Genomic DNA, 26,308 nt, shown 5'->3' on the forward strand with positions numbered 1-26,308 from the left:
GGATCCAAACGACTGTTCATGATAATGAAGATTCTTACTCCTAACCCCGAACTAGATTGTGATTGAGGCATAACTGTTGTGTTATTGTTGGGAATTTTATTGTTGCCTTGACATTGTTGTTACAAATGTGCGTATGTGCAAACTTTGTTGACTGCAAATCCGGATATAGAAGGAAGGTTGTGTAGGTTGAGTGTGCCTGACTGCAAATCAGTTTACATGTTTGTTAACTGATGGTTGCCCAAATTTGTAATTCTGCACTTTAGAGTTTCAATTGATACTTTTCGAGCCAACTGCGTGAACCGTTCATTGTATTTCACTATTTCCTCGTAGAAAAAGCCGTCAGCTTCTGTAGTATCACTTTCTTGGTGAGTCAAATTGCTGAAGGCAACATCTAAGTTTCGGTTACTATGTTCTGGCATTTCATTGCTTATGGTATACATGGATAATACTCTGGGTGGCCTGATTCCACAATTATGTTTGGGATCCGTGTTGGCTTAGTTTAATAATATATGTCGTTTGTACTGATAAAAAATATATCATACATGTCATTCTTGAAGCTTGTTTTTTCATATGCCAGTACTGTGCATTTTACCAAATGTTGAAATGTGAATCAACGGAATAGGTATCGCGAGAACATAAAGGCATTTCAATTGCTCTGATCTAGGTTATGCATGTCTTGGTTGTTCATGTATAGCAAGTACCAAGGAATGTTTGGTTTTGTCTGCAAGACTGGGACTTTTGCTTTCCATCATAGGGAATATTTTACCATTTCCTTCATAACAGAACCTAGGGAATTTCTTATAGTTGGAAGCTAAGTGAATTTTCTCAATGAACAGTGTCTAGTTTCTGTTGCTTCTGATTACGTCCTTGAATGAAATATGACTGGAGATTTAACCAACCTCCAGAGGAGATTTACCTTTTTAGCATTGATATTGATTTTTTATGTAGCATGTGTAGGTACTTGAATCCTAAATTGGTCGCATTAGGATCCTTTGCTAATATAGATTTACAACCTTATGATGATGCTGATATTTGTGTTGTTTGAAGATGCATTTCTGGAGAATTTGATTGCTAATATAGGTTTACAACCTTATGTTTTTTCATATGCCAGTACTGTGCATTTTACCACTTGTTGTAAGGTTAAAGAATTTTTTAGGTATCGCGAGAACGTAAAAGCATTTCAAAATGTTCTTATCTAGGTTATGTATGTCTTGGTTGTTGATGCATAGTAAGTACCAAGGGCCAAAGCTAGTTTGAAATTGAAACTTCTGCTTTCCATTGCAAGTTAGGAAACATTTTACCCATTCTTTCATAACGGTAATGTCCTAGCCAGTTTGTGCGTGCCTCGACTACTCCACGGAGTACCTACTATACATCAGGAATATCTTGCGATTGCAAATACTACTCTAGTGAATGTTTCTGTGGTTGCACGTCAGTTGCTTCTGGTTACACCCATGAAAAGGACTGAAATAAGACTGGTGAATTAACAAACTTCTAGAGCTCATTTAGGACATTATATTGATGTGATTATGTAGCATGTGTAGGTACCTGAGCATTACGATCCTTTGTGAATCTCGATTTACAGCCTTGTGATGCTTGAGATATTTGTGTTGTTCTTACCCATGGCGCTGTGTTCTGTAGAACATAGTTAATTTTTTCAAGGGGGAAACGGCAATGACTTGAACAATGGCCTGCCTTATAGGTACTGTAGATAACTAAAGAAACAAGTAAACTAACTGCACCAAGTAGGCTGGTTTGTAGAACTGCGACTCTGTGAGTAGCCAATATCAAAAGGTAAAAGCTTGAGGATGAATGCAATTGTTCGAGTTGTTTCCTTTGTTAACCATTCTCCTCAGTATTAGCGGTCGTACTCTATTACCAAATTTTCTTCATCAAAATCGGATGATTATTCATGGATTGGTCTAGATATTGTATCTTCCATCTCTTTTTGTTGTATACATTGAAAGGAGTTTTTAGGACATTTAGATGAAGTTTTCAAAGGTCTAGATTTTCTATCTTCCATCTCTTTTTGAAATATTATTACAGGTTGTTTTATACTCTGTATATTTGGTGCGGTGGATGGAGTTATTCCTCATTGAAAGGAGTTTTCAAATAAGGAAAATAAAATTTAGATGAAGTTTATCAAAGATGTACAAAGTTGTTTTCTACTTTATGTCCATCGGTCTTTGAAGGCATAACAGCCATGAACCAATTGCCTCTCCTTCAAAGGAGAAGTAGACAAGAAGAAAAATAAGACAGAAGGAAAGATTATTAAAGGTTGTTTTATACTCTCCACCGACAAATTTCAAGTAGGCTAAATCAAATAGGAAAGGCTTCAAGTCCATATTTCAAAACAGAACTTTTTTGGTCCAAAACCAGTTATGAGTAAACTACCGCACTTGCTTTATAAGGCAAAAAGCAGATGTGGTGAGGGCGGACATTTAGATGGATGGATAACTTTAACTTTTTCTCTCTTAATTAGAGGTTGAAATTATTTTTTTATTTTACGCTTTGGGTATTCGCTCAGAAAAATCGCAAAATTTGGTATTACAAATATGGCAAAATTTAAAGATCACAAATTTCAAAATTTAAAGACGACTCCAAACGAAGGGCAATCCGTGCAAAAAAACAAATTCAGATTAGCACAAATTGGGATACCAGATGGAAAATCAAATAAATTAAAAAGAAAGAAAGGCTTGAGAAAATCGATCCATGATATGGCTGCAACGGATAAGAACTTGTACTTAAAGTGAATTCGACAAGTTCTCAAACTGTACCATCTAAATGACGTTTATTATTTATTATTTACATGCCCCACTCAGACATTTTCACCAGGAAATGGACAGAATAGCTGTCCCAATCCTTCATGTATTATTTTTTGGTATTAATCTACAGGTTAAGGTCATGTCTAAATTTCTTACCTTAATGTTTGACGTTTTAGTTTTAAAAAAATAAAATAAGAAAAGAAGCTGAAGTTTATTTAGATTGTTGTTTCCTAAAAATGAAATGTTGTAAGAAATGAACTATCCGAGACAATAGATGTTAATTGCTGTTAGTTATTCACATTTGGTTCCCTCCAATAATATATCTTACTAACTAAAAGTCTTTGTTCGTAGCACGACATTTTTAGATTCTACTATAATATTTTCTTTTTCTGGAATCTTTGCACTTTGGTCTTTCACGGGAAATGTACGTTGTCATGTATATCTGTCTTGGGGTTTTTGGTTCTACCTTACGTCGAATTGATATTGCGATTATTATTTTTTCGGTTAGAGAGGTCAATCATTCTAATGCGGTTAATATATATATAAATGAAATGTTATTATTATTTTTCTTAATAAGGAAATGTCATAAGAAATAAACATTTTCCAAATATATAGTTATAGTTAAAGTTTATTGTATTTATATTACTCCCTTAACATATCTTTGTCATTATCACGATTTTTTTTTTAGACTCTATTCTCAAAAAAAGGAAAAAGAAAAAAAGAGAGAGATAAAATACAAAAAATGGAATGAAATAAAACATGAAAACATCTAAACATAGATGGACTACACATACTTATCGCAATGGCAAACAAAAGTAGCCACAAAAATGCAGATAAAATAGCAGCAAAATGTGCATATCAATTATCTGAAAACCAATCATTGAAGAACCTCTCTATAAAAGCTTTTCATCAGCCTAGAAGGTTGTCATGTATATTGAATACCACAAACATTAAAAAAAAAAAAAAGGAGTTTTAATATTTAATATATATATTTATATTTATAATTATATATCAAGAATCAAGATGGCAAGTGCTCAATGCAATCGTGATCAATTCAATAGCCAAGCTGAGGTGAAATATCATGTCCCAGAATATGTTAATATCTCTGTCTCAATTAAACTAAGGAATTTAAATACATTATTTATTTCATTCGTTTCATTTTATATGATATTACTTCATTTCTAATTTGTTATAAAAGAACGATATATTTATACATTAGAAAGCAGAGGCGGATTCAAGATTTGAAGTTTATGGCCTCTGGATTCTAGCCATTCGGGATTGCTGAGTTCTAAATATAGTATTTGTACATATTAAATGGATTTTTAAAGACAAATACAGAGTCTGAACCAAAAATACTGAATTCTGTCATACTTGTACCATAAACAATACATCCCTCTATTTGGGAAGTCTAAAACTTTAAACTTCATTTTCCCTATTAACGGTATGCTCTTATAGCCATAGCAATATCACGACGTGTTTAATATCCGTAGCTCTAAGAATACTTTTAATACGTAAGAATTTTTTTTATCTATTTTAAAACTCATTGTCTAATCAAATCATCATTATATAAAATAAAACGGAGGAAATAATTTTTTATTATAAAAATTACGGTTTGACAAAGTTCTTAATTTCTTTTCTTTTTTTCATTTACTCTTATATACTTGCAATTTTTTGTAGGCCAAATCAGAGCAATGGGTAGAATCAGGTAACAGTAGAGCCTCTGTTAACAAAGTTGAAGATGCAATCCAAAGAGCTCGTGAATCAGCTCAACAAAAAAGGGAACAAAATTCTGGATTCCTTCACCATGTAATTTTATTTTTATCAATGATATCTTTTTTTTTTTTTTTTTGAAAAAAATACTTTTGGTACATTTTAATTATTTTTCTTGTTGGTTTGTGTTTTAGACTGGAGAACAAATGATGCACATGGCTCAAGATGCTGTTGATGGGGTGAAGAACACATTTGGAATTGGATCAAACAAAAATAAGTGAAAGACAATACTACCATTTTTCCAGGGAATTATCATCACTATGTTATAAGCATTTGTAACTAATCAGAATTATCATCACTATGTTAATATTTTAAGCATGTTATAATTTGTTTATTTGTGTTTGGGTATCAAACTACTTGTTTTTTTTTTTAAAAAAAATACCTCAATATAAGATGCGCGTTATTTCTTTTCCATCTTCTTCCCTTCTTGTCTATCTCTTTTGGTCAGATATAATTATGCTTTCGGTACCGATGAAGGATAGTTTCAGAGTTCGAGGTGTTTGGGTTGAGGATTCCACAGGTGTTTTAGAGTATGTCATGCTCTTTACAAACAATAGGTTGTAGTTTTGAGTTCCAATAATAACCACATAAGAAAGCTTGTAGCATGGTCTCTAGTCTTGTTTTTGGCGAGCCTGATTCTCTGTGGCATAGACGTCTTTGATCGGATGAAGACAGATGCATAAAAAGTATACAATGCGGGTGCTTGTAAAATTACTAGGTAGCCGTAATGAATATCTTATTTTCTTTTTTATATAATAGTAATCACAAGAAGAAAATGGGGATCATGGTCTCCTCTCTTGTTTTGCCAAGCTTTATTCTCTATAATATAGACGTCTTTCATTGGATAAAGACAAATATATAAATAGTATACAACGAGGGTGCTTGTAAAATCACCAGGTAGCTATAATGAAACTATTTTTCTTTATGATACTAGAGTAACCACAAGAAGGAAACAGGGAGCATGGTTCCTAGTCTCGTTTTTACTGATCCTGATTCTCTATGGTGTAAATGTCATTGATTGGATGGAAACGTAAATATACGACAAAGCTTGTAAATTACTAAGTATCATATTTAACTCATCTCGAGCAAAAACTGCAAAAAAAGAACAGTCCCTGGTCATAAATTAATCACAGTATACTAGACGGGTATGTGAAGTTAACAAGTAACAATGTTATTGAGAAGAACATATCATGAGAAGCTATTATGTGAAGCAACTTAATACTAAATGGAACCAAAGAAACATTGGTATTTCTATGATCTTTACTTGCAAATTCTTCTTTTCTGGCATGAGTTTATAAATTCTAGTTTTTGTAAAAACCTTTAGAAAGGCTTGAAACTTTTTTGTTGTAGCTCATAATTTTCAAACTTTGCCTCAAAATATCAATGTCCCTCTCCCTCTTTAGTTCTTGTTCCTCCATTGAAGCAATTTTTTCTTTTAAATATGCAATGGCTTCTTCTTTTGCTTTCAACTCCATATGTAGATCCTCTAGTAATTCCACTTCCTCTCTTCTCCAGCAGAGTCTTTCTCCTATGAAACAAATTAAGCACATAAATAATGGTAGTGTTAAACAATAAGATATCACTTTAACAATATACTATAGAATCCTTTTTGAATCTTATCAGTCTTATCAGTAAAGTCTTAGTTCTATTAAGTTTAGAACTCAAAATAAGAGGTTAGACTGTAAAATGTCACACGACTTGAATAAATGCAAAAATAGAACCTTAGTTAAACCCCCTCCCACCGCTGAAGGATGTGGTGGAATGGTGAGTCCCTCCTTGAATTAGAGATTTTGAGTTCGAGCCTTAAAAGTGGAGTCCGAGAACGCTTTACCCCATCAACGTAAATGGTACGAATTTAAATTAGTTGGACCAGATTGTTTTGAACACCAGATATTTTATTGCCTTCTTAGTTAACAATAGAACTCACCTTTTTGCCATCTGTCACTAGATACAAAGAGCTGATAAATTATAAAATTTTAAGCCAAAACAAGAAATAAATTCCCTCCCCTCCCAAAGAAAATAAACGAAAAATGGTAGGGAGGGAAGTGGTGTAGGCAAAAAAAAAGAAAGTACTAAAAAAGAGCTCTTTTTGTAGGAGATGAGGAGCAAATGATAAGTAAAAACTAATTTAGGTACATGGTCAGTGTAAAGAACTATCTAAATAAGCTTTTGAGTTACCTTTACAACATCGATAGAAGCTTCATTATGTAAACAAAAACTTGTTTCTACTTTATATATATTTTGCAATTTTCAATGAAGGAGATTCAATTGACTCACTTAGGACCACGTGCTCTGCCCCTTGTTAAACCCCATTCCCCACCCCACAAAAGGAGGGAAGTGGTGGATGAAAAGGCAAAAATGAAACTAACAAAAAGAGCTCCTTTTTAATACATGAATAGCAAATTATTTAAAGAATCTATAAGTCATCTTCTATCTAAATTCTTGTACATTAGGGCATAAAACAAAGAGGACCATATACAGCTGAAAATGAAATAAGAAAATGAAAGTTACCTTGATTTGTCCTTTGAATAAGTTCATCAAGCTCATTTTTAATGACAAAATAGAGATTTTTCCACTTCTCAATAGCCTCATCTCTTCTAACTTGCTCTTCTCTAATTTGCTCCAATAATGAATTTCTCACCAACATATGACACTCTTTATTATCACATTTTTCACTTACCACTTCTTGATTTTCCACTCCTTTAAACTTCTCTTCTTCTTTATGATCTTCCAATTTCTTCTTCAACTTATTCACTTCTTCTTTAAGTTTCTTCTTTTCTTGCTTCCACTCTGCCTCTTTCAAAGCAAAAATAATCATTTCTTGCTGGTAAACTTGACTCTCATTTTCCCTTATGCGCGTTATTTCACTCACCTCTTCTTGAAGAAGCCTTACTTTATACTTCAATCCTTCAATAACTTTTGCATTTGGATTGCTTTTATGATCTTTTGTTTGAAGACTTCCCATTTGCTAAAAGTCTTTTGAACTCTATGCCCTTTTCTTTTCTCCTAATGGAACTATTTGTACTTGGTGGCTATGTGCAGGTTTTGTATTGTTCTGATAATAAAGTTGTGAAAATAGAATCTCTTACCCTCTTACAATTTGAATAGAAGAAATGACTTTTTTAAATTTCTTATGTGTTTTTTTCAGATCTCTTATGTGTAAAAAAATGAAGATCTCTTATAAAAAGGTCATAAAACTAAATAAAATTTGTAAAGGACTAAATAACTAATTCTCCCAGTAAAGTTGGGCTTGGTGACGAGCCAAAAATTTATATAAGGGAATTTAAAAGAAAATAATAGAATGTCACATTTAGAATATGAATCAGTGATCAGACAAATTTTTGGATGTCTTTGTCAGTTCACTAGACTCTTTTAGAATTCAATAATTTATATTTATATACAATAGAAAAGGTCGGTTTTATGCTATTTACACATTATAATTACCTCAACGAAGGGGAATCATTGATTCCACTTCTCTCTACTTAGCCAACACTTATTGGCTCAAACACTATCGTTGGTTTAAATCAAGAGTTAAACTTATATGCATAGTTTGAAGTTTCTTACAATCACGTCACTTAAAATATAACAATAGGTATGACTAGTTACCTAAAATATAAGGCCAGAGGAGGATTTTGATGATTTTAACTTTTAAGGTTCTTAACATTAAGCTCATTACACCTTTAAGATTATGGGTTTGGATCTTATATTTGTTGTAACTTTAATAATTTTACATATATATTATGCTTTGTGTGAAAAATATTTGTTTGGATGAACCCATTGCCGAAGAGGTGCGTTTGCCGCAGACAACTTGCTACTCCCTTTGTCCCCATTTATGTGATACACTCTTTCTTTTTAGTTTATCCCAAAAAAATGATACATTGCTATATTTAAAAATAATTTAACTTTTAACTTTAATAAAATGATTTATAGCCACACAAATATCTATGACTTGTTTTAGATCAAAAGTTTAAATTTTTTTTTTTTTTTTTAAATTTCGTGCATAGTAAAACTATATTACATAAATTAGAACAAAGAGAATATAACATATTAAAACATGCTGATATTATAGAAACTTTTTAAACTGTCATTGTGTATTAATAGTGAAATGCAACAGGTGGTGTGTTGGATGAATAAAAGAGGAGTGCGGGAAGGGACATTAAGTGCCTGAAAAAGAGGTTCCAACAACACAATAGAGAATGTGAAGTGTGAAGTGATATCACTAATTCAATTATTAATAATGGGACTGTGAAAGATGCTTGCGAAACACAAATAAAGCCAAGACTTTGAAAGTTTTGAACATGAAACGACAGGTTGTTAAGACTAAATCTACATATATTTCCAAAAAAATCACATGTAAATTATTTATAGGAGCGTGTGTAGGGTATTGAATTTTAGATCTCTTTTTTGTAGAGTATTTATTTTGCAAGTTTTTCTTCTTTGGGGCCCTACATTCACGGCGGCAAACATGGTGGGCAACAAACAAATATTCTTTGTATATATATGCCTTTTTCAGCATGGTGTTGCTCAACATTATAATAATATTTTATTTGGTTTTTAAATTATTTAAATTTGACAGTGTGATTTTTTTTTTTTCGTGATACACTATAAATTTAACATGTTATAGCAAATTATCTTCATTATTTTTCAAGTTATGAATCTCTCTAGAGACAGGTACCATACATTTTTTAGATAATCCGATAGTGTAATATCTTTTTAAATTGTCAATGTGTAGAAATTCAACTCGTGAAATAAAAGATAAAGAATTGATTCTGTGAAAAAAAAAAGAAAAAAAAAACACACACAACGAATTTCATCTCAAAGATTAAACCCACAAATGAGAAGTCAATGGTTGGAAAATACATCACTTGGAAGCTGATTTTTTAATAAGGAGTAAAGTCTGCGTGCACTTTATCCTCCCCAGCCCACTTCATGAGATTACACTACGTATGTTGCTGCTGTTGTTGTTTGGAAACTGATTTTTTAATTTATGTGCCTAAAAGAGAGTATATTCACGCTCTTTTCGGCAACATCTAGAGGGTCGAGGATATTGAAATGCCAACTTCAAGGGATAATTAGAACTAGACAAAGTTTAAATACTCAGTCCGTTCCATATTAGTTGTCACATTTATTATTTGCACGCCCCCTAAAGAAGTGTATATTGGCTACCTTACTCTTATCTCTCTCGAATAAACTGCACTCTAATTAATAGTGGTTATTTTCAAGAACACGTGTCAAGGATATAAATGGATAAAAATAATTAATTTCATTGTGATTTTGTAAAATGACAAGTATTTTTTAGTAATCTTGACAACTAATATATTAGGAGGGAATAAACATTAAATAAAATGTGCCAAATTTGGCATCTCCAACCCTAAGCACTATTTTTTACACCAAAATGGTGGAAATTAACTCCAACCCATTACTCTATTTTTTTACACCAAAAAAGAATATCCCTTTTATATTCTTCTCTCTCTTCTATATTATATTATTTTCTATTATTTAAATTTTATTTTTTATTTCATAAAACAAATCCTTTTTTTTTTCTTTTTTACATATTCATCCCATATAATTCATATTCCTTTCTTATATAACCATTTAATATAAAATTATTTTATACCTTAAATTTTTAAATAATATAAACTGTAAGCAAATATTATACATTATACATATTGATGGATAATTCAAATAAAAGTAAAATCATTGATAAAATATAATTAAATAAATATTACATTGTGGTAAAATTTATTTTAATTTCTAAATAAATATTCAACTTCCAGGATTAGTATATTGCTCCCATAAATGCTCTATTAATGCATTACGAAGTGCAAAATGAGCATCTTTGTCCTTAATTTTTTTGTATCGAGCTAAAAATTGTTCAAATCGGTGATTTTCATTTACTACCATTTCTACTGTTGGAGTTGGACCTACCCAAGCATCTTGAATTGGTGCATTAAGATCACGCTCGTCCTCGATTATCATGTTGTGCAGTATAATATATGTAGTTAATATATCATTTTATTGTCGAATTTAGATTCTATTGATGATCCAAATATTCGTGAATTTATTTGACAAGAACAAAAACGAATAATGGATAAAAGAAGTCAACAATTTCAACAACCACAACCACAACAATCCTCTATCCTATACACTCAATATTTTAATGATATTGGTCGATCTGGAATTGACCTACCAGAGTACTAAATTATTGTTATGATTTTCTAAATTATTATGTTATTTAATGTATTTTCAATTTTAATCTATTAAACATTATTATGTTATTGAACATTGCGTTATTGATGTTATTGAACATTCTGTTATAATTTTAATGTATTTTCAATTCTAAATTATTATATTATTGAACATTGTGTTATTTATTAACAACATATTATATTTTATATTTGCACTTTTCATTTTTTTGATGGTTATAATTTTTATACAATTATAACTTATAATAAAATTAACTTACAATTTTATATAAAAATAATATATAGGAAAATTAATTTATAAAAATTATACTCCAAAATTAAGATGTAAAATTAATATTATAAAGATATTACATAAAAAATAATTAGTTATATTAGGTACCAAAATGAAAAAATTAAAATTTATAATATGTTAAATTAAAAGTGTTATATAATAATAAAATATTGATGTGTTAAATTAAAAGTGTTATATAATAATAAAATATTGATGAAAGTAATAGTGTTGATAATAGTGTTACAACAAATTTGGTATAACACTATTTATACACCAAAGTGGTGTGTAAGAAATGGTGTTGGATTGGAGCATCAAAACACCAAATATTACACCAAAATAGCATTTGGTGTAAGAAATGTTGTTGGGTTGCAGATGGTCTAATTAGAGGTATCCCGAGGTATTCTTCCCAAAAAGTACCTAGGAGGCTAGGACTAATGATTTTCTAAGACAATACTAGACATTAAAAAAACTTATCACAATCATACTAGAGAATAATGTATTCTGGTGCGAATGCTCTTAGGCCATAGCTAGATTGAAGCACCAACACATTTACAAATATTTAATGTTTTATTGTCATACATAGGATATAGAGTATTTCAAAATTCTAGGCAGGCCACCAATCTAACTAAAAATAATACTACTAAGTCTGTTTTATTCAAGGAAGAAAAAGAAAGCAAGCCTTTGTTTTCTAGTGATCCATCAACAACATTTCCACTAAGATGCTACTATAGGTTTTACTCAGTGGTCCACATAAACTAAAAAGACAAGTGGCCAAGTGGGGGTAGCAGAATTTTACTAATGAGATTTACTATATAAAGTACACTGTACATATACAAAAATATCAAAGGAATTCAACGTTTACTATATATATAAAAACTAATTTGACCTTATATACAATATTATAATTTTTTTGGCGAAGAGGGTTTGGGTGAAGCTCTTGTGCCCCCTAGCTCCGCGCCTGGATCCATGTTTCTACGACGAATTTAATAATTGTCAAAGATAATTCTTCAACAGTTAGGTACCATGAGAAAAATGTGCACTGGAACGAAATTGATGTTTACCAAACAACATGAAGATTTATTCTTCAAGTCAGCAGAGCGGTTTCAATTGGCTTTCTTATTCAGAAAATTCGAGTAGTTCAACTGGGTTGAACAAATGTGTGCAGAAGCATCTGATAAAAATCGAACCTTACACGTGGCTGATCTAGAGCACAAAAACCTATGAGTTTATAAATATTTGATTGACTCTAGAAATTATTATATATTAACTTAAGTTCGTTACTAGCACACGTATATTAAAGTTGAAACTTTACTATTGAGTTACTACCCAGTTCCTTTAGACTTAATAATATACTAGCTGCCTTTTGTCATTTGTTAAACAAAAAAAATCATTTAAAGAATCTTCTCACAGACCTTTTGACGTAGTATTAGAACAACACTCAGGTTGTATTCAATTATGTTAAATTGTGTGTAACATGAATTAATTCATGAGATTGTTGACAAAATTTTATGCCATTAGACATTTGGATTGCCACATACACACACCACACAGTTGATAGTGTCCGGTGAATTGACGAGATAATTCATTTGATATATTAGGTTGGGTTTTAGGCCTAAAAACAAACACATTAGTATTAAGACAACACCAAAAGTAAAAGAGCATCATTTCTCGAATGTAAATGATAGTACATTTGATCCTTTTCCTCTTTTTCCCCCTATTAATTCACAAGTAAAACTATATCTTCTAAATATAATATAAACCAAACTTCATCTCGAGTCTCTCTGCAGTAATATTTCATCACCCCTTAGTTTCTCTAAGGCAATTTCTGATCATCTCCGATCTACCATTCAGCATTCGACAGGTAGAAAGAATGGAACGGAAGGTTCTGCTTTGTTGCCGAATCCGTGAAGTAATTTATCATATATTCTAAATGCCTCTGAGAAGCAATTTGCTTCTGCTGGGAAAAAATGGGACTGTTAATCACTAATGGTACACATAAACCATCTCCATCTGGCCACCAAAAATACAAGGCGCAAAGGAGAAAAAAGAGCTTATGATGTATAACATTCCTTGAACACTTAAACTCCATCATGGAAACTAAATAAGCTTGCTGGTTCTCCGCCTTGATGGTCCTCCAGGAAATAGCTTCATCATCCATCCCAAGACCCGCTCAACCACCTGATGCAAAAGAAGGAACGTATACTCAAAGACGAGGCAACAACTATCAATTAACAATGAGATTAGGAGGCCTAAGAGTGAGAATGGTTGACAAAAAGAATGAACACTGGATAACCAGCTGACAAGCTGGGTTATACTGTTATTCCGAGATCTCTAAATGGCACAAATTTACAAAAGGTAAGAATTTGTTGGAAAAAAGAGTGCTTGATTGGTTCGAGAAAGCACAAAGCACTAGTCCTTTAGGTAGATTCTTTGAGGCACTGCTGCTTATAGTCATTGCTGTGACTTGCTAAGCTATGTAAGAACTTCCAAAATTTGCGGATGAAAAACAGGTATAAGTATTTTACATCGAAATACAAGGTGAGATAGAAGCAAAACTGTAAAAATTGATAGATAAAAGGGGCAACAATAACTTTAAGAGGATGTGTTTTTTTTTTTTTTTTTAAATAACAAAGAGGATGGCATTTTACAAGCATATGGAAGCAGTTATATTTACAATTCATATTACAGTACAAGAAGGGTTCACACAGCATCGCTATAGGATGATCAGTTTCAGGGTAGGTAATTTTACCTCATCACCTTCATCAGCATATGTGGTGCTGTCCTGCACAGATAGAACATCTGGTTGCCTTGCTTGGTTGTTACCAGTTGCCATGCTTTGAGCAGTCAAAAGCTCTAATCTTTGTGTTTGAGCTTCAAGCTTTCGAGTTAAGTCCTTGTTTAACTCCTTTATTCCGCAAGGAACAAAAGAAATATCCACCAAACAAGTGTAGAGAGAGAATATGAGTATCTTCCTTTAAACTAGCAAAGTGAACTTCCTGAATAATTACACTTCCCAACACAAAGCACAACATGAAGATTGATAGATGTTGAAGAAACATGTGCAAACATATTAGAGGGCTGGCTTACAAAAAGGAGACGTGCGGGGGTGGATCTATGTAGTGGCTTGAGGATGCCAAGCCACCCAGACTCTCGGGTAAAATTTTATATATGTATAGGTATTTTACATAATATTGTCTATATATAGAGCGAATGGCACCCAAAGTCAAAAATTGACTCAAGGTGCCACGGTTAAAGTGCCGAAGCCCCAGGTACCAGATGCAGGATCGAGCCTCAGTAGGGGAGTGTTATGCAGTTTATATGATCCTTATCCGTTTTTATTCCCTTTTCTTTCCTTTCTGTCTCCTTTTCTTAATTTCTTTTATTCCTTCAATTCCCTCTCTTTACAAATTCATTTCTATTATTTATTAAATTATGTAGCTGCTCCCTTTTTTTTTTCTTTCTAGACCTTCAAAATTTTGTTTAGATGCGAGTCTAATTATTTTCTATTTTTATCCATCTAGTGTTATTTTTTTTTTCTTGATTCTCAAATTCTAATCTAAGCTATATGTAGATCAAAGGGTGTATTTGCTAATTTAATTTTCTTTTTACATAATCACATTTTCAATAGAATTCATCAAAAGAATTAGATCGACTTGGACGAAGTTATTTGGTTTAGTGATCACGTGTTTATTTATGCACCAAAAATATTGTAAATCAGAGTAATTAATTCAAAATGGACGAACTGAACCGACCCAAATAAATTCAAACGACTAAATGTACACCCTACTTCAATCTTCTTCAGTAGTAGTCGGTCTGAATTAAACATAGTGGCAGCCGTAGTGATCAAATTCTGGATCCGCCTCTGCAGACGTGGCCCAGAAAATGTTACGTTTGCAATTATTCATTGGTGGGTTAAATAGAAGCAACAGAGAGGGAAAAAGATGCAAGAGAATCTTAAAGGTGAAAAAATAATTTGACTCACATAATAGATCCAAAAGAAAAATACTTGGATGAAAATACTGACAAGTGACAAGGATATCCTTCCTCAAATTACCTGCAGCTCAGAGCACTGAGATGATTCCAGTGACAAGGCTTTCAACAACTCTTCTTTCTCCAAGGCTAACTATAAGCATCAAAGTTGGAACAAATTTATTCAATTTTTTGGTATGGTAAAAAAGTCTTAAAATATACAGAACATCTAAGCAGACAAAGAAGTTGATGAAGCAATGATAAAAATCAAGGGTTTTATGCAAAGAATCTACCTCAGAAATCAATGTATTGATGCTTTGAATCATCCGTATCTGATCTGGAGGAATGGCTGTCGATAAACTTTCAAGACTGAGCTGGTCATTCTCAGACAGATATGAAAAAGTGGGTCCCTCAGTACTGTGAGCTCCCAAGTTAGGGTCATCTATGGTAGTATTTACAATTTTTTCTTCACCTGAATCCATACAACACCATATAATTGAATTCTATGGAAATGTAAAAACAAATATAAAGAGGCATCCTGAAGATGTAATCTGTGAAATCTGAAACCACATACGGAGATCCTCTGTTGAAGTTGATACATCTTTTTTACTAGGCATACTCCTGCTAACATCAGCTGACTTGCCATTATCAGAAGTTTTTCGTAGTTTCGCCTGCAAGAGCTTCTTTTCTGTTGAGAGAAAGACAGCAAGATGTTACACGTACAAGAAACTGGTGAGGAAAGAAATAGCAACTCTATATCACTCTAAACCAAGTCCAAGCAAAATCACTCAAGCCCAAAAAAATGTTCTTTAGCTATCAGCATCTTACCTTCTTTTAGAGCATCAATTGTTGACAATAGATCCTGACGTTCCCTTCCAAGGCTAGCCATTTTCTTTCTGCAGAAATTAAGAGAAAGTTGAATCTTGAATGAGATCAACACCCACATTTAATGCAATTTAAAAGTCAATGAGTAAGGCAAAACGACTCAATTCTGACTTCTAAAATATCAATGTTCACCTTAATGCTAACCTTCCTATTATATATTTATACTACAAGTAGATGGAAGTAACCGATATGCCTTACAACAACCACTAAAATTTATTCCATTGCAAGCACCAGAAAATGCACAGAAAGTTTTTGCCAGCACTTCAATATTATATGAAAGTGAATGGTGTACCTCTAATGTACAGCACATCCACAATATGGGTGTTAAAAAAAATAGACATGAATATCTAGTATGTGGGTTATCCCTATCATAGTAATAAATATTAACTTCATTAAAATGATTTTGCTATCTTGTTCCCCTTAGCTTTTATCCCCAGTTATGATATCTTCTCTGTTATCAGTGACTCCCACCTGCATCTAACTAGAAACAACAAAACCAAAAACCATTTTCCATTCTCACTCCAAAAGAAAAAGGGGTGCGCCCCACTCTCCCTAAAGGTTGAGTTGTCCAGAAAGGACAAGGCAATGGATAAAGGAGATATGGGAGGAGGGGATGAACAAATAAAAGCGAAAGATGACTGTGACCAAATCGTGTTCACAGTAAAGCTTTGAGCATACTTGAAAGAAGATATTTCAGCTTGTGATTTCTCTAATTCCCTCTCCAGTTTAAGCTCATTAGATCTCAGACGAAGTGCCTGCAAGATTGGTTAGACAAGAGTTATTATCTCAAAGTGGATAAAATTATCATCTATCAGCAAATAAATGGTCGCACTTAATCATCAATTCTGAAGAAAAGAAATCTAGAAAAGGCACAATCACAAAAAGGTGAGTAGACAGTCCCAAAATTCTGATACCAACAGGAAATATAATCAAACAAGAAACACGAAAGCAGCCATTCGCACTGATTCAAAGGAAAAACAAAAAAGACAACAAACATTGGACATATACCTTACCCAGGTCAGCATCTTGATCCAAGTGATTTTAAATTTTATTTCCAAAGCATTAAAAGAAGGACAAAATATCAGACTTCACATACCCACCCACCCCCCGGTATTACATGTAGCAAACATTTATCAAAAACTAAGTATTACATGTGACAGGCATTGAAAGATACATCAGTGAGGACTTAGGGTGTGTTCGGTACGGAGGAAAATGTTTTCCTAGAAAATGTGTTCTTGGAAAATAAGTGAATTTCTACTTATTTTCTCATGTTCGTTTGGCTAGTGGAAAATAAGTGAATTTCTTATTTATTTTCTCATGTTCGTTTGGGTGGTTAGTGAAATGCCACTTGTGGACTTGTTTTCCCTACTTTGATTAGGGAAGTCATTTTCCCCATTTTTAAGGAACTTGTTTTCCTAAGGAAAGTGTTTTCCAAAATTTTTGACCAAACGAACATGAGAAAATTGGAAAACATTTTCCTGAAAATGTTTTCCTCCACACCGAATACACCCTTAGTAGAGAATGTGAAACAAAAATTCAAGTCAAATTTAATCCTCTTGCAAATTTCTGGACAATTGATGAAAAAAAGGCTAAATTCTTCGCATACGACCAATGCTAATTTATGAGGCTACCATATGGGTTCTTACGTAGCCTCACTCTACACTTTAAAGTGAATATAGCAAGTGACTGCGCATTAGATGTGTTGGGTAATCAATAAAACAGACTTTGCTGGCTACACTCACAAAACTAAGTTTGCTTGAAAGTTCAACAAACATGAAATATCAATAAAAACTAAACTCTATCAACAATTAGATTTTAAATATGATATTTCTAGTGGAATACAATTCCCTTTTTTTTTAAAAAAAGGTATGTCCTCTTCCAAAAGTATAAGCAAAAAAGACTATGTTTAACTTAACTTTCTCTTTTAATCAAATAGGATAACTAAGCAGTTATAAATGATGTTGAAACTCATTTTAAATATAAAATAAGGGCTTTGTGAAGGATTGGGTCAATACAAGGCAATTCGATGGTTGGTTACCTTCTCTTCCAATCCAATCACTTCAGAAGCCAATAGCTTAGCACGTTCATCTGCAGCGTTACATTCCAATTGTACGTTTGCATATTCCATTTTCACGGCTTTAAGTTCAACCTGCTTACATTAGATGCAACAAAGAAAATCACATACCTCAAAGACTATGGTAAGAATCAAGTCCATTGCTATGAATAGTTTAAACTCAACAGGCTATGTTAGTACAAAGATAGCTTGTCAGACATCTCAACTAATCTCAATATATTTTTGAACAGTATGAGAAACCAGTTCATTGCACAATTCCAATTCCAAAAGTGTTCTCCACCATAAGGGTCGCAGCTGTATCCTTGAATATAGAGTTAAGAATCTTAAGATGAACGAACACATGCTTCAACAGGCATTAACATAGAACATACAGTTCAAATGGTACACATTTACAAAATTTGTATCTGGTAAGCCATTCAACATCACTTAGAGAATTTGTTGCACCTTGCTGACCAAATTCAGACAAAACAAAGGTAAATCTACTTCACAAAGCCCCCTCAAAAGAAAAGGAAGAAAGAGGGGGACCAAGATCTAAGGTTAATGTCCAAGTTTTTATTGTCAGAAATTTATTTTTAATAAAAATATAAACCACCTATCTGACATACTTAGACAAGAATAATAATTGGATGCTTCAAATCAACTCTCTAGGTCAATCAGATAATTATTTGTGACCACGCATTTCTTTTAAGATGAGCAATGTACGGAATGCCTGATCACAAATATTTCTGCTGTTTAGAAACAAACGAACAAATTTACACTTAACTTTACGAGACATCCTTCTTGTGCTACCACTTTTAAGATGTCATAACAACAATAGTAAAGCAAATAGGTCATTTCATTCCTTTGCCGATCAACTTGAAAATGCACCGAGATAAAATCAGTAGAAGACACTGACACCAACACACCAATTGACCGTTTTAGCTATGTTGTGCAATGTAACTTAAGGTGTACATTCAATAAGGAATAAGGATCAGCGAAAATAGCAATAATTGGAAGAACAATCAAGATTTGTACAAACCAGTTGTGCTTTAATTTCTTCCTGCAGTTTTTCTATGTCGGCCTTTAATTGGGTAACAAAACTGCCCTGCAAAAGAAAATTAAGCAACTGGTTGAAGGAAAAATATCATTTCTTTTAATTCCTGACAAAATATTTCGAGAATGTTAGACATGTACAAACTATACTTAGCGCAACAAATGTTAGCTGGTGTTACATGAGCAAACCCTCAAGGAGAAGACATGGACCACTTGTTGCTACACTATCAGGTTGTTAATAACCTGAATCTCTTTGGAGTACAGTAATTAACATCGGTTATAGTTAAGGATGTGGCATTCAGCTGGGCTTTTAGAAGAAGCAAAAAGAAGATGCTGGATACTTTGGGGGTAAGGAATGGAAGATCCTTTGAAGGAAAATGATTTGTTGAAATGAAGGCATATCTTGTGTTCTTAATTTTTCAGTGCACCCACGAGGTTCCTTTTAGTATAGATGATTTTCTTTGAGAAAAAAAAAAAAAAAAAAAAAAGTCGTCTATACTAGCAGGAACCTCATGGGTGCACCAAAAAATTAATAAACACAATATATATACACACATTGACACACATATATATGGAATGGATTTTCCACAAAAACAGCAAAAGAATTTCCTATTTGCAAACTGTTGGATCAATGATTAACGACTAAACTAACTTGGCCAATGTACTACATATTTCAAGCTTTCACAGTATATAATTCATTCAACTTCCTTTAAGCCTAATTATGTGTTTTTTGTGCGTGGGTATATATGTTCTATATATGAACAGAATGTGTACCTGTTGATTATAACTCTCTGTCAGGGCTGAATTTTCAGCAGCTAGAGACTCTGCTAGAGCTCGTGAAGCCTCAAGAGCACGTTGTGAAGAAAACTTCTCTTGTGTTAAATCTTCAATATGCTGTCAAAAATGCAAAACTACACATCATGCAACTACTTAACAATTTAAGACCCTGCTGCAAAATCCTATATCCTTGAGAGTCATGCAATCATGCATATGTCCTCTATTATCCTCATTCACTGCCCCTCAATGTAAATGCAAGAAACTGTTCTTAATCTTGCCAGTTTCTCTGACAAGCACTTCAAGAGTGCTCTTGTGCTGACAAACATTCAACAGGAGAAATGACTATCAGATAGAGGTGAGTATTCTAGCGCTAGTAAACAAAGGATCTTCTTTTAAGATTAAAGAACAAGAGATGTAATTGGCCAGTGTTCACTTCACATCAGAGTCTATTTCGTTCAGCTTAATCTGTGTACAAATGCAGACCCTTCCAAGTGCATGTACAACAATATAAAAATTAAAATCAAATCTGACTAATGCACACCTCGAGGTTAACGGCAGTATTCTAGCGTACTAACATCTTTTTGCATCGGGTTCAACTTTATCGAGCCACAATCAACTATATTTACTAATGAAACTTTTCAGTCTTCATATTTCAATGTGAAAGACTCAAAATCTTGCATTCAATTCAGAATCTGCATCATTGGACACTATACAGAAATTTGGTAGCTCAACTTCCGCAGTCCTCTCCAAGACAAATCACATAACTGGTAACTGGACGGCTTTATTATTAGTGCAACATTCTGATTATTAAGAATAATTTTCAACAATATTCAAATTATAATGCTTTTGCTGACAAGACATCACAACTCCCCCAGCGCCTAAGAGTCGGCCTAGTGGTCAATGAAGTAGGTTGAGAACCATGAGGTCTCACATTCAAATCCAGCAAAGACAAAAACACTAGGTTATTTCTTCCCATCTGTCCTAGCCTTGGTGGACAGAGTTACCCGGTACCTGTAGCTGGTGGGAGGTGGCAGGTACCTTATGGAATTAGTCGAGGTGCGCGCAAGCTGGCCGGACACCATAATTATTTTTTTAAAAAAAAATAATAATAACAATAAAAAAATTAAAAAATAAAAACATCAGAACTCACCCTAAACTTTAAAAATAAAAGAAGGAAAGAAGAGAAACAAAGGGGAAAAAGAGTATGAAAAGAAAGTAAAGAAGGATTCATAACATCCTAGCCAAACGAAGAAAGCCAGCTTCATAAAGGGACAATTGATAGAGACAATTTAAAATGACTAAGCCAAACAAAAGGAAAAGGTTTCATCCTCATAGACTGATTTCTGTAAATATGCAATATCCTGAAGCAGCACAGTCCTTTTCATATATTAGCCATCAAATAGCAGTATTTTCAAACTCAATTTTGACTTCGAAGACATCCTGACCTAGATTTATCACTTTCTAAAGCAAGGGAAATAAATGTAGAGAAACCTGTTCTAAAGCAGCAAAATCTTCATTCTGTTTTTGTGCAAAAGAATGATAATGGTTGTCCATGTTCCCCGTGTCTTTCTCAGTATGATGATTCAACTGATCAGACCCATTAACAGAAAAAGTTGAAGAATTCATCATGTTCCTGGAGTTGGATGATTCCGAAGTGTCCATGGGATGGACCTTTGGATCAAATCTGTCTGCAGAAACTGATTCAGCTGGAGAAGGGGATACCACAGGAACTTTTGGAATGTTGATTGAATCAAGGAAAGATGGACGAGATCTCCTCCCAACAGTGGGTGGAGACAATTTTGAATAACAAGAAGAAGTTCTTGCTTCAGAAATGATTCCATCATATTTAGAATCAGATGCCCAAGAGGAAGAATTATTGGTCATGTAAAAACCAGAGGCATTAAGCTGGTCATACCCAATATCAGAAACCATAGAACTATTAGCTTCCATAGCACCGTTTTTTTGCCCAGCTTCTGACGAAAAATTTGTACTGCTGGTTGCGGGGCGCATATAATCTATCAAAAAAAGGGGAATAGATGTCAGATTATGCAAACCCAATTGATTAACTAGATAGATGAATAGCACATAAGCAATGAGGTTTGCTAGGTAAAAGGAACGCACAATACAAAGGATAAAAGGAGGTTAAAATGAAATCCAACATACCACAAAATTACCTTCATATGATGAGGAAGTTAACCCACTAGACCAACGATTCATATAACCTGGTTTTTCTTGCAGACGAGGATCAACAGAGTTTTGAGGTGAAAGATCCATTCTGTTGTCTTCCTCTTGTACGCTTTTACCCAGACCATCATGAGTAAATAGACCGGCAATTTTACTGTAACTGGGGTTTGATGACAGAAAATTAGCTGTAGAATGACTAGTATTAAATCCAAATCCAACACTTCCTAAGGCTCCACCATTCTCCGTCTTCTCAGAGGAATTATAACTGTCGCTGAATTGTTCAGACAACTTTCGATTCTCATCACCCTTAAACACTTTATCTCCAGAATGAGACGACACAGAGATGGAAGAATCAAAACCATGATTGTTTCCACTAGCAGTAGAAGTAGCGCTAGCATCATTGTCATTGTTATATAAACTATGAGTAGAACTAGCATTAGCATCATAAGAAGAAGCAAAGCCACTCTTCTGCACAAGATCAGGATTCTTGAAATCATGCTTAACATCTACTCGAGATAACTCTAAAACAGTTCCATCAACTGCATCAGATGTACCAGCTCCACGAGAGTCAGTGATTCTTGCGTGTTCATTTTCCAAAGGTTGATTCTCAAACCCTCCATCTGTACTGTGAGCTCGATTTTTGGAAGTTGACTTTTTAGCCCTCTCTGCTGCTCTTTGTTTACGGAACTCTTCCAGCTGCAAATGATACAACATAAAGAACTATAAGATCAAAGAAAAATTACAGCAAAATTTTAATGAAAGGAAGAGCCATTCTATATTTAGAATACAGGCAAGACAATTGCAAATTAACCACATCGATAGGACGACAAGAAGGGCGGCAGAGCCAACAAGGTTTTGATTGTTAAAGGAAAATTAGGTCATGGCTTCTTACGATACTCCAACTCATGATGATTAGCAATTTATCTACCATTACGAAAAGGCATGAAGCATGAGACAAAAACAAGATCCAACAATTAAGCTTCGGGAGTGGCAGCAACTATCTTGATTGATCAATGAAAATGACTTGGATTAAATGTTTTCTAAAACCGCACTGGATCTATGAGAGAAGCTCATAGATGGCTAGGCTTCTTTGGAATCACGGAATATGATTTGGAGAATGATTGGAGTTAACGTGTCTGGCAAGCAAGAGATCACCCCTCACCAGAGCATAGAACAAGATCGTCTTTTCTTGCAACCATGAAAAATATCAACTGTTTCGAGTCTAATTATTTCCAACTCGGGCACTTACTCAATATAAAGCTAAAGCCCATATAAGTAATGTGCAGTACAAAGCTTGTGATGCCTATCTCGTATCATTCATCTTATTGGTGTGACCCATACAAAGTAAGTATAAGTATCTTCTGAATAAATTTGTTACGTGTTAAAAATCAGTGAGGTTTACTCTTCCTTTTCGATGCCCGTGGAACTACTGTCGAACCTTACCTTTTCTGATTATTCCACCTAGATAAATATAAATGGACAAATTGATTGTTTTAGCAGACGTGTTCCGAGCCCGATGAACGTACAAGAGAAGATCTCATTGATTTGAAATTCGGACCGATTAAGGCTCAATGGTTCTTTATCCTTTGGATCGGTCCATGAATACTTTATACAACGATCACATGTTGCATATTCGACTGAACTCAATCCAAAACAAAGCATCCAAAACTGAGTAGCTCAAGAAGCAACTTATTCAAGTGTCACTACTCACTAGTGTCACCTACCTTTCTTCATTTCATACCAGTTCCCTTTACATATTGTGATATTAGAGGCTCTCTCGCCGACATAGAAAATGGTGTATCCAATGATAACTTTCCCTCGCATCTCACCCAAGTAGAACTTCTATGACTGCTGAAAGATTATTCAAACTAGTATAAAAGAAAACTGTGCTACAAGATGTGTTCTTAAGCAACAACCTCATTTTTTGATGCGACTAATTATGTAGCTGAAACTTGCACCAAGGGACTGAAATCAGTGTTGTCAAAGGCGAAAAGCTCTAAAAAGCGCTTTATGTCAATTGAGCCTTTAAACGCAAAGAGAATTTAAGTGTGGGCTTCAGTAAGAAAAGGCGCAATGAAAAGGAAAAAATATATATATATGTATAGATGTAATTCAGTAATAGGTAACAAATTCATTCATACAGCCTGTTTGGTTGGGCTTAAAAAAAGCAGTTTATAAGCTGAAAACAGCTTATAAGCTGCTTTAGATAAGCTAAGCCAAACGGGGCCAATTATTATTTTTGGCTTATTTTAAGCACAAAATGACTTATAAGTTGGCCAGCCAAACACTAAAAAAGCTGAAAACAACTTATAAGCTATTTTCAGCAACTTATAAGCCAATCCAAATGGGCTCATAGTGTTTTCCTTAAAAACTAATACACTTATTTGCCAATTAAATTTGTTGTTTACTACCTCTCCATTCAAGCTAGAACTCATGGGCAATGATGTGCAAGCCTTAGTGCCTTGCCTACAACACATCTTAAGAGACGTGAAGCGCCCTCCGTGAGCTTTTCAGAGCTTAAGCACACCTTAAACGAGTCTTTGACAATACTAACTGAAATTTTGCTTAAAATGGGGTGCAGTAACCGCAGTTAGATCATTCCACCCTTTATTATAGCATTTATTCAAAGGAAAAGCTAAGATAAAAGCATATCAGAGCAGCCCATCTTAAAATTTTCCCATCATCAGGACACATCAATAGGTGTTGTCTCTGTGTGACCTATAGGTCACAGGTTCGATCCGTGGAAGCAGACTAAGAGATTCATATCTCACATAACGATCAAATCAACAAAGTCAATTATCAGCTAATGCCCATATACTTTGGCATTCTTCACAGCCCAAATTACTTCCAAAGAACCTTGTATAGTTATGTAACACATTTATTACTCAATTCGGGACTAACCACAAGCATTTAATGTGTTCAAACCTAACCCAAGAACTGTCTACATCACACCCCTTGGAGTGCGGCCCTTCCCTGGACACAAAATGCTTTGTGCTCCGGCCTGCCCTATTTTGATACATCAATATTATTTTTTGTTAATCTACGTACGGAAAAAAAAAAAAAAAAAAGTCTAGCTAGCAATTCCCACATTATCACAAATCATAACAAGCTCATTCATATTATTCAAAAAAAAAAAAAATTAAGTAAACCAATCATAGCTCAATTACAACACTAGTTGGGCTTGACTATATGAATCCTCAATAACCATTCAACTTTTTCTACCAATTCCATCCCAATACTCAGCGAAATTTTCAAAAATATACAGCCCAACATAAAAATATTACGCCGCGTAGCCCAATATACCTGGGGGAAAGTATTGTACATTATGTATCAACCTTGTATAAAGTGTATAAAAGATGTTTATACACAAATATGGACTAAACCTGGTAACAAACTCAAATTTTGGGCTACATGGCGTAAATATTTTCTCCCAGTAGACACAGAGCGTAATTTTCTCATAATGATAACATAAAACAATAATCAAATAAATAGTCAAAACATCCTATAAATCAAAATCATTAATTATTGTCCAAACAATCCAACTAAATAAATAAATTAAATTAAATACAAAAATATTTATACCTTTTTTTTTCCAGCTTGTAAATGCTCTTGTTTTCGCATCACCTGAGCTGAAGCCATTAAATCCAAATTAAATAAAAGAATTAATTTAATTCATAATTATCAGATCAATTAGCAATGTAATTGAATCTGTAGATCAAAATTTTGGTGCACAAATGGAATGAATAAAGGACTGAATTGTCGGTTCCCGGTAATTAATGGGTGAAAATTTGAAATTTTTAAAAGATTGAGGTGGAAAAAGAACCCTAAATTCGATTAAAGGGAATCAATAAATTTGATTAGAGGTAATCAAATTTTTGTAAATTTGATTTTTGAAGCAGATCTCTCTCTCATTTCCCTTATTTTGCTATATACTCTAATTTATTATAATCTTTTAATCTCTTTTTTTTTTTTCCTTTCTTTTTCTTTAAGGTTGATATATTTATTTATTTATTTCAAGTTTTTGGGCTGAAATATACTCTCCGTCTTAATTTATGTGGCACATTTTGGATTTTCGATATTCAAACTAATTTTTCTTTGACAATAGTTTTTTCATATATTTTTTAAATAATTTTTGTTTAATCTTTGATATTTTGTTGTCATATTTCTTTTGATATCATGCTTCAAATTTTTTTCTTTTCTTTTGAGCCGATCGGAAAATAATCTCTCTACCCCACAAATGTACCCCAGTCCCACATATGGGACTACACTGGGTATATTGTTGTTGTATCTTTTAAATATTTTGAGTTATCTATTATTGTAACTTATGGTACTTTTTATAGAGTTTCCAAATATGTAAATTTTATTTCGAAAAACT

At 33.4% G+C, this 26,308-nt stretch overlaps 3 protein-coding genes across 3 annotated transcripts; 1 reads left to right on the plus strand and 2 right to left on the minus strand.

The window, feature by feature from the left end:
* Positions 1–3,688: 3,688 nt before the first annotated feature.
* Positions 3,689–4,896, plus strand: LOC132032966 (late embryogenesis abundant protein 1-like). The gene is made up of 3 exons (XM_059422787.1): positions 3,689–3,836; positions 4,443–4,571; positions 4,670–4,896. The coding sequence occupies exons 1-3, from the start codon at positions 3,789–3,791 to the stop codon at positions 4,754–4,756; spliced, it is 264 nt and encodes an 87-aa protein (XP_059278770.1). The 5' UTR covers positions 3,689–3,788; the 3' UTR covers positions 4,757–4,896.
* Positions 4,897–5,648: 752 nt separating this feature from the next.
* On the minus strand, positions 5,649–7,598 carry LOC132032965 (uncharacterized). The gene is made up of 2 exons (XM_059422786.1): positions 7,047–7,598; positions 5,649–6,063 (listed from the first exon to the last, which is right to left on the minus strand). The coding sequence occupies exons 1-2, from the start codon at positions 7,498–7,500 to the stop codon at positions 5,837–5,839; spliced, it is 681 nt and encodes a 226-aa protein (XP_059278769.1). The 5' UTR covers positions 7,501–7,598; the 3' UTR covers positions 5,649–5,836.
* A 4,969-nt stretch (positions 7,599–12,567) lies between these two features.
* On the minus strand, positions 12,568–25,884 carry LOC132032967 (protein BLISTER-like). The gene is made up of 13 exons (XM_059422788.1): positions 25,516–25,884; positions 21,924–22,629; positions 21,241–21,764; positions 19,747–19,866; positions 18,959–19,024; positions 17,905–18,015; positions 16,545–16,621; positions 15,810–15,877; positions 15,556–15,669; positions 15,275–15,453; positions 15,067–15,135; positions 13,762–13,917; positions 12,568–13,190 (listed from the first exon to the last, which is right to left on the minus strand). Exons 1-13 carry the CDS (start codon positions 25,570–25,572, stop codon positions 13,110–13,112), a joined length of 2,328 nt encoding a protein of 775 aa, XP_059278771.1. The 5' UTR covers positions 25,573–25,884; the 3' UTR covers positions 12,568–13,109.
* Positions 25,885–26,308: the final 424 nt, after the last annotated feature.

Source organism: Lycium ferocissimum, chromosome 10, assembly GCF_029784015.1.
Source record: "Lycium ferocissimum isolate CSIRO_LF1 chromosome 10, AGI_CSIRO_Lferr_CH_V1, whole genome shotgun sequence".
NCBI classification, from domain to species: Eukaryota; Viridiplantae; Streptophyta; class Magnoliopsida; order Solanales; family Solanaceae; genus Lycium; species Lycium ferocissimum.

Excerpts from the sequence above, each read along its gene's own strand:
- LOC132032966 (XM_059422787.1), top strand. The coding sequence starts at position 3,789 with ATGGCAAGTGCTCAATGCAATCGTGATCAATTCAATAGCCAAGCTGAG. Across the intron at positions 3,837-4,442 it reads AATTCAATAGCCAAGCTGAG|GCCAAATCAGAGCAATGGGT; the intron begins GTGAAATATCAT and ends AATTTTTTGTAG. Across the intron at positions 4,572-4,669 it reads ATTCTGGATTCCTTCACCAT|ACTGGAGAACAAATGATGCA; the intron begins GTAATTTTATTT and ends TTTGTGTTTTAG.
- LOC132032965 (XM_059422786.1), bottom strand. The coding sequence starts at position 7,500 with ATGGGAAGTCTTCAAACAAAAGATCATAAAAGCAATCCAAATGCAAAA. Across the intron at positions 6,064-7,046 it reads TATTCAAAGGACAAATCAAG|GAGAAAGACTCTGCTGGAGA; the intron begins GTAACTTTCATT and ends TTTGTTTCATAG.
- LOC132032967 (XM_059422788.1), bottom strand. The coding sequence starts at position 25,572 with ATGGCTTCAGCTCAGGTGATGCGAAAACAAGAGCATTTACAAGCTGGA. Across the intron at positions 22,630-25,515 it reads TACAAGCTGGAAAAAAAAAG|CTGGAAGAGTTCCGTAAACA; the intron begins GTATAAATATTT and ends TATCATTTGCAG. Across the intron at positions 19,025-19,746 it reads CAGAGAGTTATAATCAACAG|GGCAGTTTTGTTACCCAATT; the intron begins GTACACATTCTG and ends TTTCTTTTGCAG.